General features: G+C 41.0%; 1 protein-coding gene across 7 annotated transcripts in view; it reads right to left on the minus strand.

Moving 5' to 3' along the window:
• Positions 1 to 15094, minus strand: part of RIC1 (RIC1 homolog, RAB6A GEF complex partner 1) — a 144356-nt gene that overhangs the window by 6335 nt on the left and 122927 nt on the right. For all 7 annotated transcript variants that reach the window (XR_014016049.1, XM_081236804.1, XM_081236803.1 and 4 more), the window contains 6 exons: positions 13496 to 13612; positions 12274 to 13002; positions 5855 to 6013; positions 5636 to 5772; positions 3500 to 3786; positions 2446 to 2637 (listed from right to left, as the gene is read on the minus strand). Coding sequence is in view for 6 of the 7 variants with exons in the window: in XM_081236804.1 (XP_081092930.1) it covers positions 2446 to 2637; positions 3500 to 3786; positions 5636 to 5772; positions 5855 to 6013; positions 12274 to 13002; positions 13496 to 13612 (1621 nt within the window). In the remaining variant the exon portion in view is untranslated. The remainder of the gene's footprint in view (positions 1 to 2445; positions 2638 to 3499; positions 3787 to 5635; positions 5773 to 5854; positions 6014 to 12273; positions 13003 to 13495; positions 13613 to 15094) is intronic.

The following is a 15094-nucleotide window of genomic DNA, read 5'->3' on the forward strand; positions in this document are numbered from 1 at the left end:
AGAGGTAACCAGGCGTTATGTGCCTTTATACTACCTAAAAAGTAGTCTTGCCCACCGCTGAAAAAAAACCCAAAAACCTAGCAATAATTTGTCCTTTTTTTTTTTGGCGGGGGGGCAGTTGGGGGAACGCTTTGCAGCTTGTGAGATTTTAGTTCCCTAACCAGGGATTAAACCTAGGCCCCCTTCGCAGTGAGAGTACAGAGTCCTAACCACTGGACCGCCAGGGAATTCCTGACCCCGTTTTTAGATTCAATTACCAATTTACAAGAAATACAGAGGAAACTGTTTAAACCATGAAGATGTAATAACCTAAAATCCACATCATAAGAAAAGTCCACAGAAGCAAGTTTATTCAATGAATAAATTGCAAGGGGGAAAAAAAAGAGATGCAGAGGGGGAACAATCACTAAAAAGAAAATTAAAAAACATAATCATAGTGTGTGAATCTTATTTGGATCTTGATTCAAACCATAAAAAAATTATGACATTATAAAACAGTTGGAATTTGAATATTTACTGGATATTTGATGGTATTAAGGAATTACTATTAAATTTTTAGAGAGATGTTAATGGTGTGATTATCATCATTTTCAGGAAGAGTCTTCAGAAATATATACTGGGGCTTCCCTGGTGGCGCAGTGGTTGAGAGTCCGCCTGCCGATGCAGGGGACACAGGTTCGTGCCCCGGTCTGGGAAGATCCCACATGCCGCGGAGTGGCTGGGCCCGTGAGCCATGGCCGCTGAGCCTGTGCGTCCGGAGCCTGTGCTCCACAACGGGAGAGGCCACAACAGTGAGGGGCCCACATACCACAAAAAAAAAAAAAAGAAATATATACTGAAATGTTCACAGATAAAATATATCATGTCTTGGATTTAGTTCAATAATACAGGAAGGGGAAAGTGGATAAAACAAATTTGTTCCTCAGTTGGTAATAACTGGAGTGGGGGCTGGGTGGAGGGCATCCATTATACTATTATTTCTCCTTTTTAAATATGTTTGAAGTGACCTCTTTAAAAAGTTTTCTAAAAAGAAGCAATGATGCCACCTCACGTCCATTAGGATGCTGCTATCAACAAAACCAGCAAATAAGTGTTGGTGAGGATGTGGCAAAACTGGAATCCTTGCCAATGTTGGTAGGAATGTAAACGGTACAGCTGCTATGGGAAAAAAATTGAAAACAGAATTACCATATGATCTGTCAGTCCTACTTCTGGGTATATACCCAAAAGAATTGAAAGTAGGGTCTCGAAGAGACCTCCCATGTTCACTGTACTCCCACATTCATTACAGCATAACTCACAATTAACCAAAAGGTGGAAGCAATGCAAATGTCCCCTGATGGATGGATAAAAGGTGGTATAAACACATAATGGAATATTATTCAGCCTTAAAAAGAAAGGAAATTTCCATGCATGCTACAACAGGGATGAACTTTGAGAACATTATGCTAAGTGAAAGAAGCCAGACACAAAAAGACATACACAGAGACAGAAAATAGAATGGTAGTTGCCAGGAGTTGGGGGAGAGAGGGATGGGGAGCTGTTATTCTGAGTATAGAGTTTTGGTTTTGCAAGATGAAAAGAATTAAAAGAGTTCTGCAGGTTGGTTGCACAACAATAAAAATGTAGTTAATAGCATTGAACTGTACACTTAAAAATGGTTAAGATAGTAAATTTTACATGTATTCTACCAAAATTTAAAAAGAAAGTCATGGCAGCTATATGCCTCTCCACATAGCAGAAGCTCCGGCAACAGTGATGACACACTGAAAATCAAACATCAGGTGAATGCCTGGCCATTAAAAAACTCCAGAAAATCGGACCAATTGCTACTTAAGTTCTTATATAAACCTAAACAACATAAATCACTTTAAAACTTCTTCAATATGTAATGTAACCATTACTATAATTGCAGAAGTTGACACACACTTTTTGATAAAGGGTCAGACAGTAATATTTTAGGCTTTGAAGGCTAAGAGGCAAAATTAAGGATATCATGCAGGAATTTATAAGAGAAAAAAATTTTTCCATAGATTTGTATCAGTGAAATAAAAAAATAGAAGATAACTGGGTACAATTTTTTATGATACAGGTCTACCTATGAGAAGAATGGAATTCTTTACACACGGATAACATTTTGCTTATTTGAGGTTCAAAGTTAGTGCTTCTGTATCATTAAAATTGATTACAAAGGTTCATTTATTAGTGCTGAGCTGTAGTAAGAATTTACCTATTTCATTTATCTAAAATAAACCTGGCAAAGTATAGTCAAGGCCAATATGGCCTTGTTCTAATAACTATCCACCTCTCCAGCACATACTAATGCCTAATCCTCAAGGACATATCTTGAAAGAAAAGAGTGAAGCTCTCTCTCTCAAGTGCTATAGCATATAAACTTTCCTCCACAGGAACTGAAGAAGAGCTAGGGTTTAAAATGATATCTACCTTTATTAGATAAAGGTGAAAGGAAGGCGTCTTGCATCTGTGGTCCATGGGATGAGGCTGTGTCTATTTCATGATGCATGGGGCCGATGTTGCCGAGCCAGCTCTGACTTCGTTGGACATTAGAGATGCCAGCGTCTATCTCAAGGTTCAAAAAAGGGTCAGCTGACTGGGACGTTAAGAGCTGCTCTCCCACTACAAGGTAGGTCCAAAAACAAAGAAAAAACTGGGAATTAAAGGTGCACACACTGCCATTTCCAATTCAGTTCTTTCAGCTTCTCTTCCCTCACCAACCCCAAATACTAAAAGTTCAGAGCTAATTACTGTCCCTACACTGCATCATCCATCCACTGAACCAGGGATGTGGGACTGTAACAGAATGGACTGACTATATAACGCCACCCAGCAGTCATCTTATATCATCATGTATCTTACTACAACTAGGCAAAACTTTATTCTGGTCATCTTTAAATGATTTTCCTTGGTTTTAACATGACATGAAGTTTCCAAATGCCATAATAAAGGTTTTTGTTTGAATTTTCGTAAGTGATAATAATTACAACAGTCTTCTTTAAAAGACCTGAACTAAAAAACGTTTTTCTTTTATCAAAATACAGTTTCACTTTGTCCTCTCCTAATTTAGAAGATGGCCCAAGCTCTCAAGATGCATTTTTACCATTTCTCTGGAATGAGTCCTGTCAGGTTAAGTCACAGTTTAGCTTATTTTGAGGTCTGTGATTAATAACTCCTTCCTACAAAAAAAAATGTGGGAGCTTCTATGTTCAGTCAATGCTCAGCTTGCTGATCATCTGATACAACAATTGGTTGGATTTATGAATTAGACTTCAAGGTCATAAGACTTAGAGACATATGTTCTACTTTATTTACATCCTTAGTCAAATGGTGGATGTTCCAAGTGATGCACAAAGAGTTAGCTTTTATCTGTTCTGACCTTGGAATGAAAAGACTTCCTTGAATATCAACTAACAGCAAAATGTCTAAATATTTGGAGCAAAATACAATCCTCCCTGTACAAGTAACACAAAGCCTACATTACCTGTTCGGTATTTTCCATTTTTGAAAGGAGAACTGAGAGAAGAAGCTGGGATGATGGGAAGTGGCCACAGGAAATCTTTGTGGAGTCTCTTCAGGGCTAACACAAAGTTGTCTACTCGGGCAGCTCGGGTACGTTCCTTGCATAGCCAACTAATTAGTTCAAAGCCCAGCTGGGCTGCAAAGCAGCCGAGATCCTTTAGCCGAACTTCTTCTAAGAGACGCCGGGCATGTCTCCAGAGCATCATATCAATATACATGTTCTCAGCACAGTCACTGTCTTTGCTCCATCTGTAAGTGGGAACACAAGAAAGCTACAGAACAATCTTCACTGGAGGACTTCAAATACTTTTATGAAGTAACACTGAAAATGCTGACAAGGAGGTAAGACATCTAAGATCGAATTCTGATTGAAGATAAAGTATTAGGGCTTCTCCATGTGATACCACAATCTATTAAACAATACCTGGATCACAGTAGCCTCTTAAAACATATTTGTATAATGAAAACATAGAATAGGAAAGAACAGGAGACTGACTAAGTCAAACCAGGAAGAGGATGGTGGCTGGATAAAGGAAAGAAAGGGAGCAAATAAATGCTGTATTTGAAAAGACCAATGAAAAGAGGGAAGATCAGATCAAAGAAACTAACGAGGGCTTCCCTGGTGGCGCAGTGGTTGAGAGTCCGCCTGCCGATGCAGGGGACACGGGTTCGTGCCCCTATCCCGGAAGATCCCACGTGCCGCGGAGCGGCTGGGCCCGCGAGCCATGGCCGCGGAGCCTGTGTGTCCGGAGCCTGTGCTCCGCAACGGGAGAGGCCACAGCAGTGAGGGGCCCGCGTACAGCAAAAAAAAAAAAAAAAAAAAAAAAAAAAAAAAAAAAAAAAGAAACTAACGAGAGAGAAGCACAGTGAAATGAAGTCTCTTAATGTGAGTTTTACAGACACATAAAAACAAAACGGATTTTTAAAAATTAACTGCTAAATATAGTCTATTGTCCCTTATTCACATGAACTGACGTGATATAACCGGTCTGGTCACTGGGTGACGGGGTGCTTTCAGCAAGAGGCAGTACTGGAGCAGGACTGCCTGGATTCAGATCTTGGCTCTGCCACACATTCGTTGTATGAACATAAAGCAAGTTTATTTTTCTGGGCCTCTGTTTTTCACCCGTGTAATGTGGAACAGTATCTACCCATATGGAGCTGTTGTAAGGACTGAAAGACCTACACACGGAAATGCTTAGAACCGTGCCTAGCACATAGTGAGTGCTTAGTATATATTAGCCAGCACTTTTAAATTCAGGGCATGGCTGAGAAGCTACTGTTTGCCTGGCAATTGTTCACAATCCTCCATGGTTGCATTTAACTTGTTTATGGTCCATGACTGTGTGTGTTTGTGTTTGTGTGTGTGTGTGTGTGTGTGTGTTTACGTGCTGGGAATGGCGCTATATTAATGGCTGTGATAAGAAAAAGCAGTAAAACATCACAATAAAAAATGTTCAATAAGCTCTCACTACGTGTCAGGCACTGTAGTAAGAATACACACAGAACCAAATAACACAGGAAGGAATACAAGGACCTCACAAAACGGAGGAAATTCTATTTTATAATGTTCAGTATGAGTTCACAGTTACCTCTCAGGAGACAATAACCCATCTATGTGTAATGTAGGTTTCAGGCTCCAGGATACACTTCTTTTCAGCTTCCACTGTTTAATGACTTCTCCACTCAAAAGAGTCACAGGAGAGTCAAGTACATGAGAACTAAATTTTACTTTTTGTCAAGAGGTATAGTTGGAAAGAAGGGTAAAACTGCTGACTGTAAGAAGGCTTTTGAATTATCTGCAGATTTATCTATCTTCCTTTTTATTCTGGTCCTCTATTATCAGAGGTAATTTAAAGTTAGTGGCATTCAGCATGGGCACACCAAGTTCTACTCCAGTACAAAGGGCAGAAACTGTACAAAGAATAAAGAAGTGAACTTTAGAGAAAGAAAAAAAAAGGGAAGCCTTTTGGGAATGTAAAAAGGAATTGCAATTGGATCAAATGGTTGTTTTCCCAGGATGCAATTTTACAAATACCCTGAAATGCAATGTGTCGCAGAATGCCCTAAAACCAATAACGGCTCTTCATTCTTTTACCTTTTTCCAGAAGGGCCAGACGGCATACTTAGTGTTTTCTGTAAGCTGAATTTACTAGCAGGAACATTTTCAGCTGACTGGGATAAACTGATGCTTCGATTCCTGAAGAACTCAAATCCACCACTTGAACTGGGTTCCTATGATTACACACCGTACAGTTAGAGGAAGATGCCACATGGGTGTAATGGCCTAGAGAAGCTGTGCAATTCTGCAACTAACCTGAGCTGTAGGTGTGGATGGAGGCGTCTCAGATTCTCCAGAGCCAATGGCTTTAAGAAATCGAATCATGTGTCGACACAGGTCCCATTTGCTTTGTTCCAGGGCTGTGTTGAACAGAAGGGTGGCATGTTGCCTACTTACTGCTGGTACTTCCATGTTCTAGAAAAACAACCAAGGAAGACAAGAATTCCTTTTATACTACAAATGACTTGGGAAGATATAAGCAATTCTTTATCTCCACGGTTCCCTAAACTCAGAGAAGTAATGCAGCTACAACAATGGGGATAGTTTAACAGTAGAATTAAAAGAAGCATTAAAAAGTACCATACAAGGAAAAGTGAGGCAAATACTCTGCTGGTGTAATATAATTTATGATTTCTTGAACTCCCATTATTGCCAGATATCTTACATAAACCTTACATATTCTTTCATTTCTTCTAGTGACTCTCAAAATATGGATATCATTCCCATTTTACAGATGAGAAAACTGAGTTAAATAACTGTTGAAGATCAACAGAAAAGAATATAAATTAGTCTCCCTGACTCCAAAAAAGCTCAGGTCTATTTCCTGCGACAAAGAGTTTTCTGGGAATGTGACTAAAAAACAAATCTTTGCTTTGGGCAATAGTATGTAGTCCTGCTACACAATGAGCATTCTCTGTAATTTTTTCACAAATTTAAACTTGCTGCTTGCCTTGGCCTTCATGGAAAGGTGCCTAACAGGCAAGTTCAACTGTAATTATTATCTGTCAATCCACAGCAACTTAGGAATTCTGATCAAGTTTCTAATTCCATTGCTTGGGAGATCACTGAAAGTCTAAGGAGTGACCTAAAACAAAAAACAGCTGCATTTATTGTTTGTTTTTATGACTGTGTGGCCTTTTAAGAATACCCAAGGAATCACAGAATCTCAGGGCCACCCAGCTTCTGCCTGAATATCCCCTCTGGTTTCAATCAGTTGCCAAGAAGCAAATAAACTGACAGGAAAACTGCTTCAGGCAGAATTTCAAACCAGGTTTATGGTTAGCTTCTTTAATCAATGAAAACAACTCTGCAGTAATTTTAAAGAACTTTTAAATGTAACCTATCATATTCACATCAGACTAATAGGAAAGCAAACTATCAAGCCCTTTTGTCAAATATATAATGAAACAAATTTTCAGGAGTCTCAAAGAACCCATTATTTTGAGAAAAATTGTGTAATTACTGCGGCAGGTTTGGGTCTTCCCTGCTTGCTATGGGGAGCCTAACGTAAGGTACTCTGTTGTAACCCACATTCTAATCAGAGTCCACTCAGCAATTCCACACTGTAAGGAGAGAGATTATTGTGGAGGGCTCAGACAAACCCACTGATATTCAAAGTAATTCTTTATTATTATGTTTCTTGTATAATATTTCAATAATCTTATATAATATGTGCATATATGTACTATATTATATGTATATACATATATGTATACATACACTTATTCAGTATTATTCAAAATAATACTGTAAACTCATTAATTTGTTTTAGGCCTATTTATGGACAAACAGGATTAAAAAACCACAACCCTGCAATGTTACTTTATGATTGTAAAGAAGTTTTCTGCCATCATATGGTAAGATTGAGTTCTTCAAAGGAAAGATAAACTCTGAACAGAGGAGGAGAGGGGTAAGATGGCAAAGAGTAAGACGCGGAGATCACCTTCCTCCCCACAGATACATCAGAAATTCATCTACACGTGGAACAACTCCTACAGGACACCTATTGAACGCTGACAGAAGACCTCAGACCCCCCAAAAGGCAAGAAACTCCCCACATACCTGGGTAGGACAAAAGAAAAAAGAATAAACAGAGACAAAAGGATAGGGACAGGACCTGCACCAGTGGGAGGGAGCCATGAAGGAGGAAAGGTTTCCACACACTAGAAGCCCCTTCGCGGGCGGAGACTGCGGGTGGCGCAGTGGGGGGAGCTTCGGAGCCACGGAGGAGAGCGCAGCAACACGGGGGCGGAGGGCAAAACTGAGAGATTACTGTGCAGAGGATCGGTGCCTACCAGCACTCACCAGCCCGAGAGGATTGTCTGCTCATCCGCCGGGACGGGTGGGCCTGGGAGCTGAGGCTCGGGCTTCGGTCGGAGCGCAGGGAGAGGACTGGGGCTGGCGGCGTGAACACAGCCTGCAGGGGGTTAGTGTGCCACGGCTAGCCGGGAGGGAGTCTGGGAAAAAGTCTGGAGCTGCCGAAGAGGCAAGAGACGTTTTCTTCCCTTTTTGTTTCCTGGTGCGTGAGGAGAGAGGATTAAGAACGCTGCTTAAAGGAGCTCCAGAGACGGGCGCGAGCCGTGGCTAAAAGTGCGGAGCCCAGAGACAGGCATGAGACGGTAAGGCCACTGCTGCCGACACCAAGAAGCCTGTGTGCGAGCACAGGTCACTCTCCACACCTCCCCTCCCGGGAGCCTGTGCAGCCCGCCACTGCCAGGGTCCCGTGATCCAGGGACAATTTCCCGGGAGAACACACAGCGCGCCTCAGGCTGGTGCAACGTCACGCCAGCCTCTGCCGCCGCAGGCTCCACCTGCATCCGTACCCCTACCTCTCCCCAGCCTGAGTGAGCCAGAGCCCCCGAAGCAGCTGCTCCTTTAACCCTGTCCTGTCTGAATGAAGAACAGACGCCCTCCAGTGACAGACACGCAAAGGCGGGTCCAAATCCAAAGCTGAGCCCCGGGAGCTGTGCGAGCAAAGAAGAGAAATGGAAATCTCTCCCAGCAGCCTCAGGAGCGGCGGATTAAATCTCCACAATCAACTTGATGTACCCTGCATCTGTGGAATACCTGAATAGACAATGAATCATCCCAAATTGAGGAGGTGGACTTTGAGAGCAAGATATATTATTTTTTCCCCTTTTCCTCTTTTTGTGAGTGTGTATGTGTATGCTTTTGTGTGAGATTTTGTCTGTATAGCTTTGCTTTCACCATTTGTCCTAGGGTTCTGTCTGCCCGTTTTTTTTGTTGTTTTTCACTTAAAAAATTTTTTTTCTTAATAATTTTATTTTAATAACTTATTTTATCCGCTTTCTTTCTTTCCCTTTCTTCTTTCTTTCTCTTTCTTTCTTTTCTTTTCTTTCTTTCTTTCCCTCCCTCTCTCTCTCTCTTCTTCTTCTTCTCTCCCTTTTATTCTGAGCCGTGTGGATGAAAGGCTCCTGGCGCTGCAGCCAGGAGTCAGTGCTGTGCCTCTGAGGTGGGAGAGCCAACTTCAGGACACTGGTCCACAAGAGACCTTCCAGCTCCATGTAATATCTAACGGCGAAAATCTCCCAGAGATCTCCATCTCAACACCAACACCCAGCTTCACTCAACGACCAGCAAGCTACAGTGCTGGTCACCCTATGCCAAACAACTAGCAAGACAGGAACACAAACCCACCCATTAGCAGAGAGGCTGCCTAAACTCATAATAAGGCCACAGACACCCCAAAACACACCACCAGATGTGGACCTGCCCACCAGAAAGACAAGATCCAGCCTCATCCACCAGAACACAGGCACTAGTCCCCTCCACCAAGAAACCTACACAACCCACTGAACCAACTTTAGCCACTGGGGACAGACACCAAAAACAACGGGAACTATGAACCTGCAGGCTGCAAAAAGGAGACCCCAAACACAGTAAGATAAGCAAAATGAGAAAACAGAAAAACACACAGCAGATGAAGAAGCAAGATAAAAACCCACCAGACCTAACAAATGAAGAGGAAATAGGCAGTCTACCTGAAAAAGAATTCAGAATAATGATAGTAAAGATGATCCAAAATCTTGGAAATAGAATAAATGCAAGAAACATTTAACAAGGACCTAGAAGAATGAAAGAGGAAACAAGCAATGATGAACAACACAATAAATGAAATTAAAAATACTCTAGAAGGGATCAATAGCAGAATAACTGAGGCAGAAGAACAGATCAGTGACCTGGAAGATTAAACAGTGGAAATAACTACTGCAGAGCAGAATAAAGAAAAAAGAATGAAAAGAACTGAGGACAGTCTCAGAGACCTCTGGGACAATATTAAATGCACCAACATTCGAATTATAGGGGTCCCAGAAGAAGAAGAGAAAAAGAAAGGGACTGAGAAAATATTTGAAGAAATTACAGTTGAAAACTTCCCTAATATGGGAAAGGAAATAGTTAATCAAGTCTGGGAAGTGCAGAGAGTCCCATACAGGATAAATCCAAGGAGAAACATGCTAAGACACATATTAATCAAACTGTCAAAAATTAAATACAAAGAAAACATATTAAAAGCAGCAAGGGAAAAACAATAAATAACACACAAGGGAATCCCCATAAGGTTAGCAGCTGATCTTTCAGCAGAAACTCTGCAAGCCAGAAGGGACTGGCAGGACATATTTAAAGTGATGAAGGAGGGCTTCCCTGGTGGCGCAGTGGTTGAGAGTCTGCCTGCCGATGCAGGGAACGTGGGTTTGTGCCCCGGTCTGGAAATACCCCACATGCTGCGGAGCGGCTGGGCCCATGAGCCATGGCCGCTGAGCCTGCACGTCTGGAGCCTGTGCTCCGCAACAGGAGAGGCCACAACAGTGAGAGGCCCGCATACCGCAAAAAAAAAAAAAAAAAAGAAACAGGAAACATCTCAAATAAACAACCTAACCTTGCACCTAAAGCAATTAGAGAAAGAAGAACAAAAAAACCCCAAAGTTAGTAGAAGGAAAGAAATCATAAAGATCAGATCACAAATAAATGAAAAAGAAATGAAGGAAACGATAGCAAAGATCAATAAAACTAAAAGCTGGTTCTTTGAGAAGATAAACAAAATTGATAAACCATTAGCCAGACTCATCAAGAAAAAAAGGGAGAAGACTCTAATCAATAGAATTAGAAATGAAAAAGGAGAAGTAACAACTGACACTGCAGAAATACAAAGGATCATGAGAGATCACTACAAGCAACTCCATGCCGATAAAATGGACAACCTGGAAGAAATGGACAAATTCTTAGAAATACACAACCTTCCGAGACTGAACCAGGAAGAAATAGAAAATATGAACAGACCAATCACAAGCACTGAAATTGAGACTGTGATGAAAAATCTTACAACAAACAAAAGCCCAGGACCAGATGGGTTCAAAGGCGAATTCTATCAAACATTTAGAGAAGAGCTAACACCTATCCTTCTCAAACTCTTCCAAAATATAGCAGAGGGAGGAACACTCCCAAACTCATTTTACAAGGCCACCATCACCCTGATACCAAAACCAGACAAAGAAGTCAAAAAGAAAAAAACTACAGGCCAATATCACTGATGAACATAGATGCAAAAATCCTCAACAAAATACTAGCAAACAGAATGCAACAGCACATAAAAGGATTATACACCATGATCAAGTGGGGTTTATCCCAGGAATGCAAGGATTCTTTAATATACATAAATCAATCATTGTGATACACCATATTAACAAATTGAAGGAGAAATACCATATGAAATAACACAAGAGGGTGTGGAGAAAAGGGAACACTCTTGCACTGCTGGTGCAAGACTGATACAGCCATTATGGAAAACAGTATGGAGGTTCCTTAAAAAACTACAAATAGAACTACCATACGACCCAGCAATCCCACTACTGGGCATATACCCTGAGAAAACCATAATTCAAAAAGAGCCATGTAGCAAAATGTTCATTGCAGCCCTATTTACAATAGCCAGGAGGTGGAAGCAACCTAAGTGTCCATCATCGGATGAATGGATAAAGAAGACGTGGCACATATATACAATGGAATATTACTCAGCCATAAAAAGAAGCGAAATTGAGTTATTTGTAGTGAGGTGGATGGGCCTAGAGACTGTCATACAGAGTGAAGTCAGAAAGAGAAAAACAAATACCGTAACACATATATATGGAATCTAAGGAAAAAAAAAAATGTCATGAAGAACCTAGGGGTAAGATGGGAATAAAGACACAGACCTACTTGAGAATGGACTTGAGGATATTGGGAGGGGGAAGGGTAAGCTGTGACAAAGCGAGAGAGTGGCACGGACATATATACACTACCAAACGTAAAATAGATAGCTAGTGGGAACAGCCGCATAGCACAGGGAGATCAGCTTGATGCTTTGTGACCACCTAGAGGGGTGGGTTAGGGAGGGTGGGAGGGAGGGAGACGCAAGAGATATGGGAACATATGTTATATGTATATGTATAATCAGTTATATGTATAACTGATTCACTTTGTTATAAAGCAGAAACTAACACACCATTATAAAGCAGATATACTCCAATAAAGATGTTAAAAAAAAAAAACTGAACAGAAAACATGACTGTAATAGTTCTTTAAACACAATCACAGTGCCAACACAGGACATTTGCCTTCCTTTTCCTCTAGGTTTACGCTCAATAATTCTTATACCTTTGTAAGAAGAGAATTGTTACCTGTAAAATAATAAGGTACGAGGCAGCAGTATCCAAATCCTGAGCCATCAAACATTCCTCAAACAAGTCCTTGGGGTTTCCAACGGCTGCAAAAAGGTAATTCCACAGGGCATATTCAGTCTTCCTGGCACAATGAACAACTGTCTGCAGGAAGAGTGGGAACTCGGTGATAAATTTTGCCACAGTGGGAAGCAGAGGGTCGGGAATGGGCTCCCGTGAGGTAGCTTCTTCTTCCAGCACTTCATGGAGCATGAGCTCCAGCACGTGAGGAAAGTAAGGTAACGCGGCACAGGACTGGGCTAAGAGCAAGGCTTGTTCCCCAAGGTTCCTCACCAGCAGCTGACGTAGAATGTGGTGGAGGTAGATCTGAGAGGTTCTCTCCACAACACAGAAAGGGAAGAGCACCTCCAGCTGTTCCCTAGCACTGTTCCGAGTATACAAAGAATCATAGAGTACAGTGTCATTGACAGCACCAAGGACTAATGCATCTTCAAACAGAACAGCCAGGGGGTAGATATTTATGTGGAAAGGCAGCATAATCCGCTGGGACAAGAAGGAATGGGGCTTACGGTGATCCCTAGGGAAGAGAGGGAGCCAAACTTTCATCCCTGAACCTCCACAGCTCAGCCAGAGGGCCTCCAAAAGGTGACGCTTTTGTTTATTTGCTCGACACGTGGTCCAGACATTTTCAACAGACTGGGCTAGTACAACAGGAGGACAGAATGGCAGCTGGAGAAGGAGAGACAGAAATCAGTTTTTTCCCTATTAAATTTGTAGATTCCTAAGTTTTCCTAGGTACTAGTTTCCTAAGTCTTTCAAAATGATAGTATAAATTTTGGGGAAAATTAGGGGAATTTATTTAGAGTCAGAGTTAATAGTAGTACCCTGACTTTCAAAGTATGTGTATTTAAATCTAAAAAAACCCCAAAAGAACACCCCACCCCACCCCAAGGAACTTCACCAATTTATCCTGTTTTTCCATTAGAATTTGTCAATAATAATGCCTAAGCAGTAACATCCGGCATACAGAGAATTTTATTATCATTTTAGGACCTCTTCTTCCACCCTTCACAAACAGTCTTGTACCCAGAGGCTTAAGACTTATTTTATGTACTTACTCACTTTCCAAATCACAAGATAATACTCTCCTCTTAAATTCTTTTATTCCTTCATCCTCCTCCCATACATTCTTAACGTTTTAAATGACTTGCACTTTACTCACAAGTTTCCTTTGGTTAGGGTTACTGTCCTTCTCCCGGATCTGAGGGCCTGATCTGTCCCTCTGCATCATGATGAGCTGTCCTGCAAGATTTAGCATAATGCTCTCTGCATCACGAGCCTGAAAGAAAAATAACTTGTATTCATAAAAATTAACAGGTATGTTTTCAGCACTTCCCCTGCCAATGCATAAGGTTTACAGTTTAAGCAAACAACAATATTGAGTGTGTACTATGTACTCATTCTGCTAGGCTCTGTGGAAGTACAAGGAGCTGTCTGGCTAGGGTAGAACAAGCTTAACACAACGTAATTAATGAACAATGCAAGTGAGCATAAAATTGAGGGGAGAGCTGAATTATCCTGGAAAAACTAAGAAACCTTCAGAAGTTCATAAACATGAGACATCGCTTCAGTGACCTGGCAGGTACAGCTGGACAGGGCTTAAAGGATGAGGTGGGACTTGAAGGGTGAGGTTAACATACACGGGTGGCGTTCATACTTTAGTTGAAGAATGCAATATAAATGACACAGAGGTAGGATAAAATAGTTCTACTGGGAAAGTGAGAACAATCTGGCTAAATTAGGGATATTATGAGAAAGAATGCTGATGGTAACAGACCTTCAAAGAGGGCTTGGAAAGTCAGGTAAAAATATAGCAGGAAATAAGCCACTATGTATGGTCCTTGAATAAGGGAGTTATTAAAAATTCTGAGTTATTCAGGATGGATTACTGAGGAGAGGAAGATATCATGGGTGGTGACTTCAAGAATGAAGGAAATAGTCTGCCTTTTTATTAAGGAAAATTTCAATCAAACCCCAAAGTAGAGAACCTAGTATAATGATTTTCATTGAACCCTATCACCCAGCTTTAATTTTCAGGAGCACTGTTTTAAAATGAATCTCAGACATCAAGTCATTTTCACTTGTATAGAGGAAAAAGCATTTTGATTAAAACAAAAACTTACTTATATTCTAGACATGAAGGGTAGAAAAAGAAAGCTGAATCAAAGATGATTTCAGGGAACTGAATCTAGGTGAGGTGCTAGAGAAGTTGCAGTTGTCACTGATAGAAGTTAGGAGGAGAAAATAGTTTAGAGAAGGGAAACTGAAGAGTTTCCTTCTATTGCCCATTTTAAATTAGAAATAATCTCAAGACTTTCAAGTAAAAACGTTGTGAGAGATGACTAAACTGGAGATGAATACCAGAATCATAACCATAAGGGTAAAGTTGGTAAACTGAAGGAAACAGATGAGTTTTCTGAGGCAAAGTATATGGGAGGCAAAAGAGCAGAGGGCCACTGTCTAAGCTTTTGAAGGTAAGAAGAGAAAGAGAGCGTGATGTCACAAACCAAAGAAGGAAAGAGTTTTAAGAAGGAAAGGGTGATTATTCAGAAGACATGGATTCTGTCCCAGCTTTGACTCTTGCTGGCTGGCTGAATTTAAGCTGCTGATATCATTTAGGGTTTGGTAAACAACCATCACCCTACGTATTCTACTTGCAAAAAATACTCAGATATATGAAATGCTCTTCTGCACTGCTCTAAGACACAAGGGATTGTGTATAAAGAAATGGCAAAAGGGTACAGAATACTCACAGACTTTG

The sequence above is a fragment of the Mesoplodon bidens genome, assembly GCF_964165515.1.
Source record: "Mesoplodon bidens genome assembly, chromosome: 6".
Lineage (NCBI taxonomy): Eukaryota > Metazoa > Chordata > Mammalia > Artiodactyla > Ziphiidae > Mesoplodon > Mesoplodon bidens.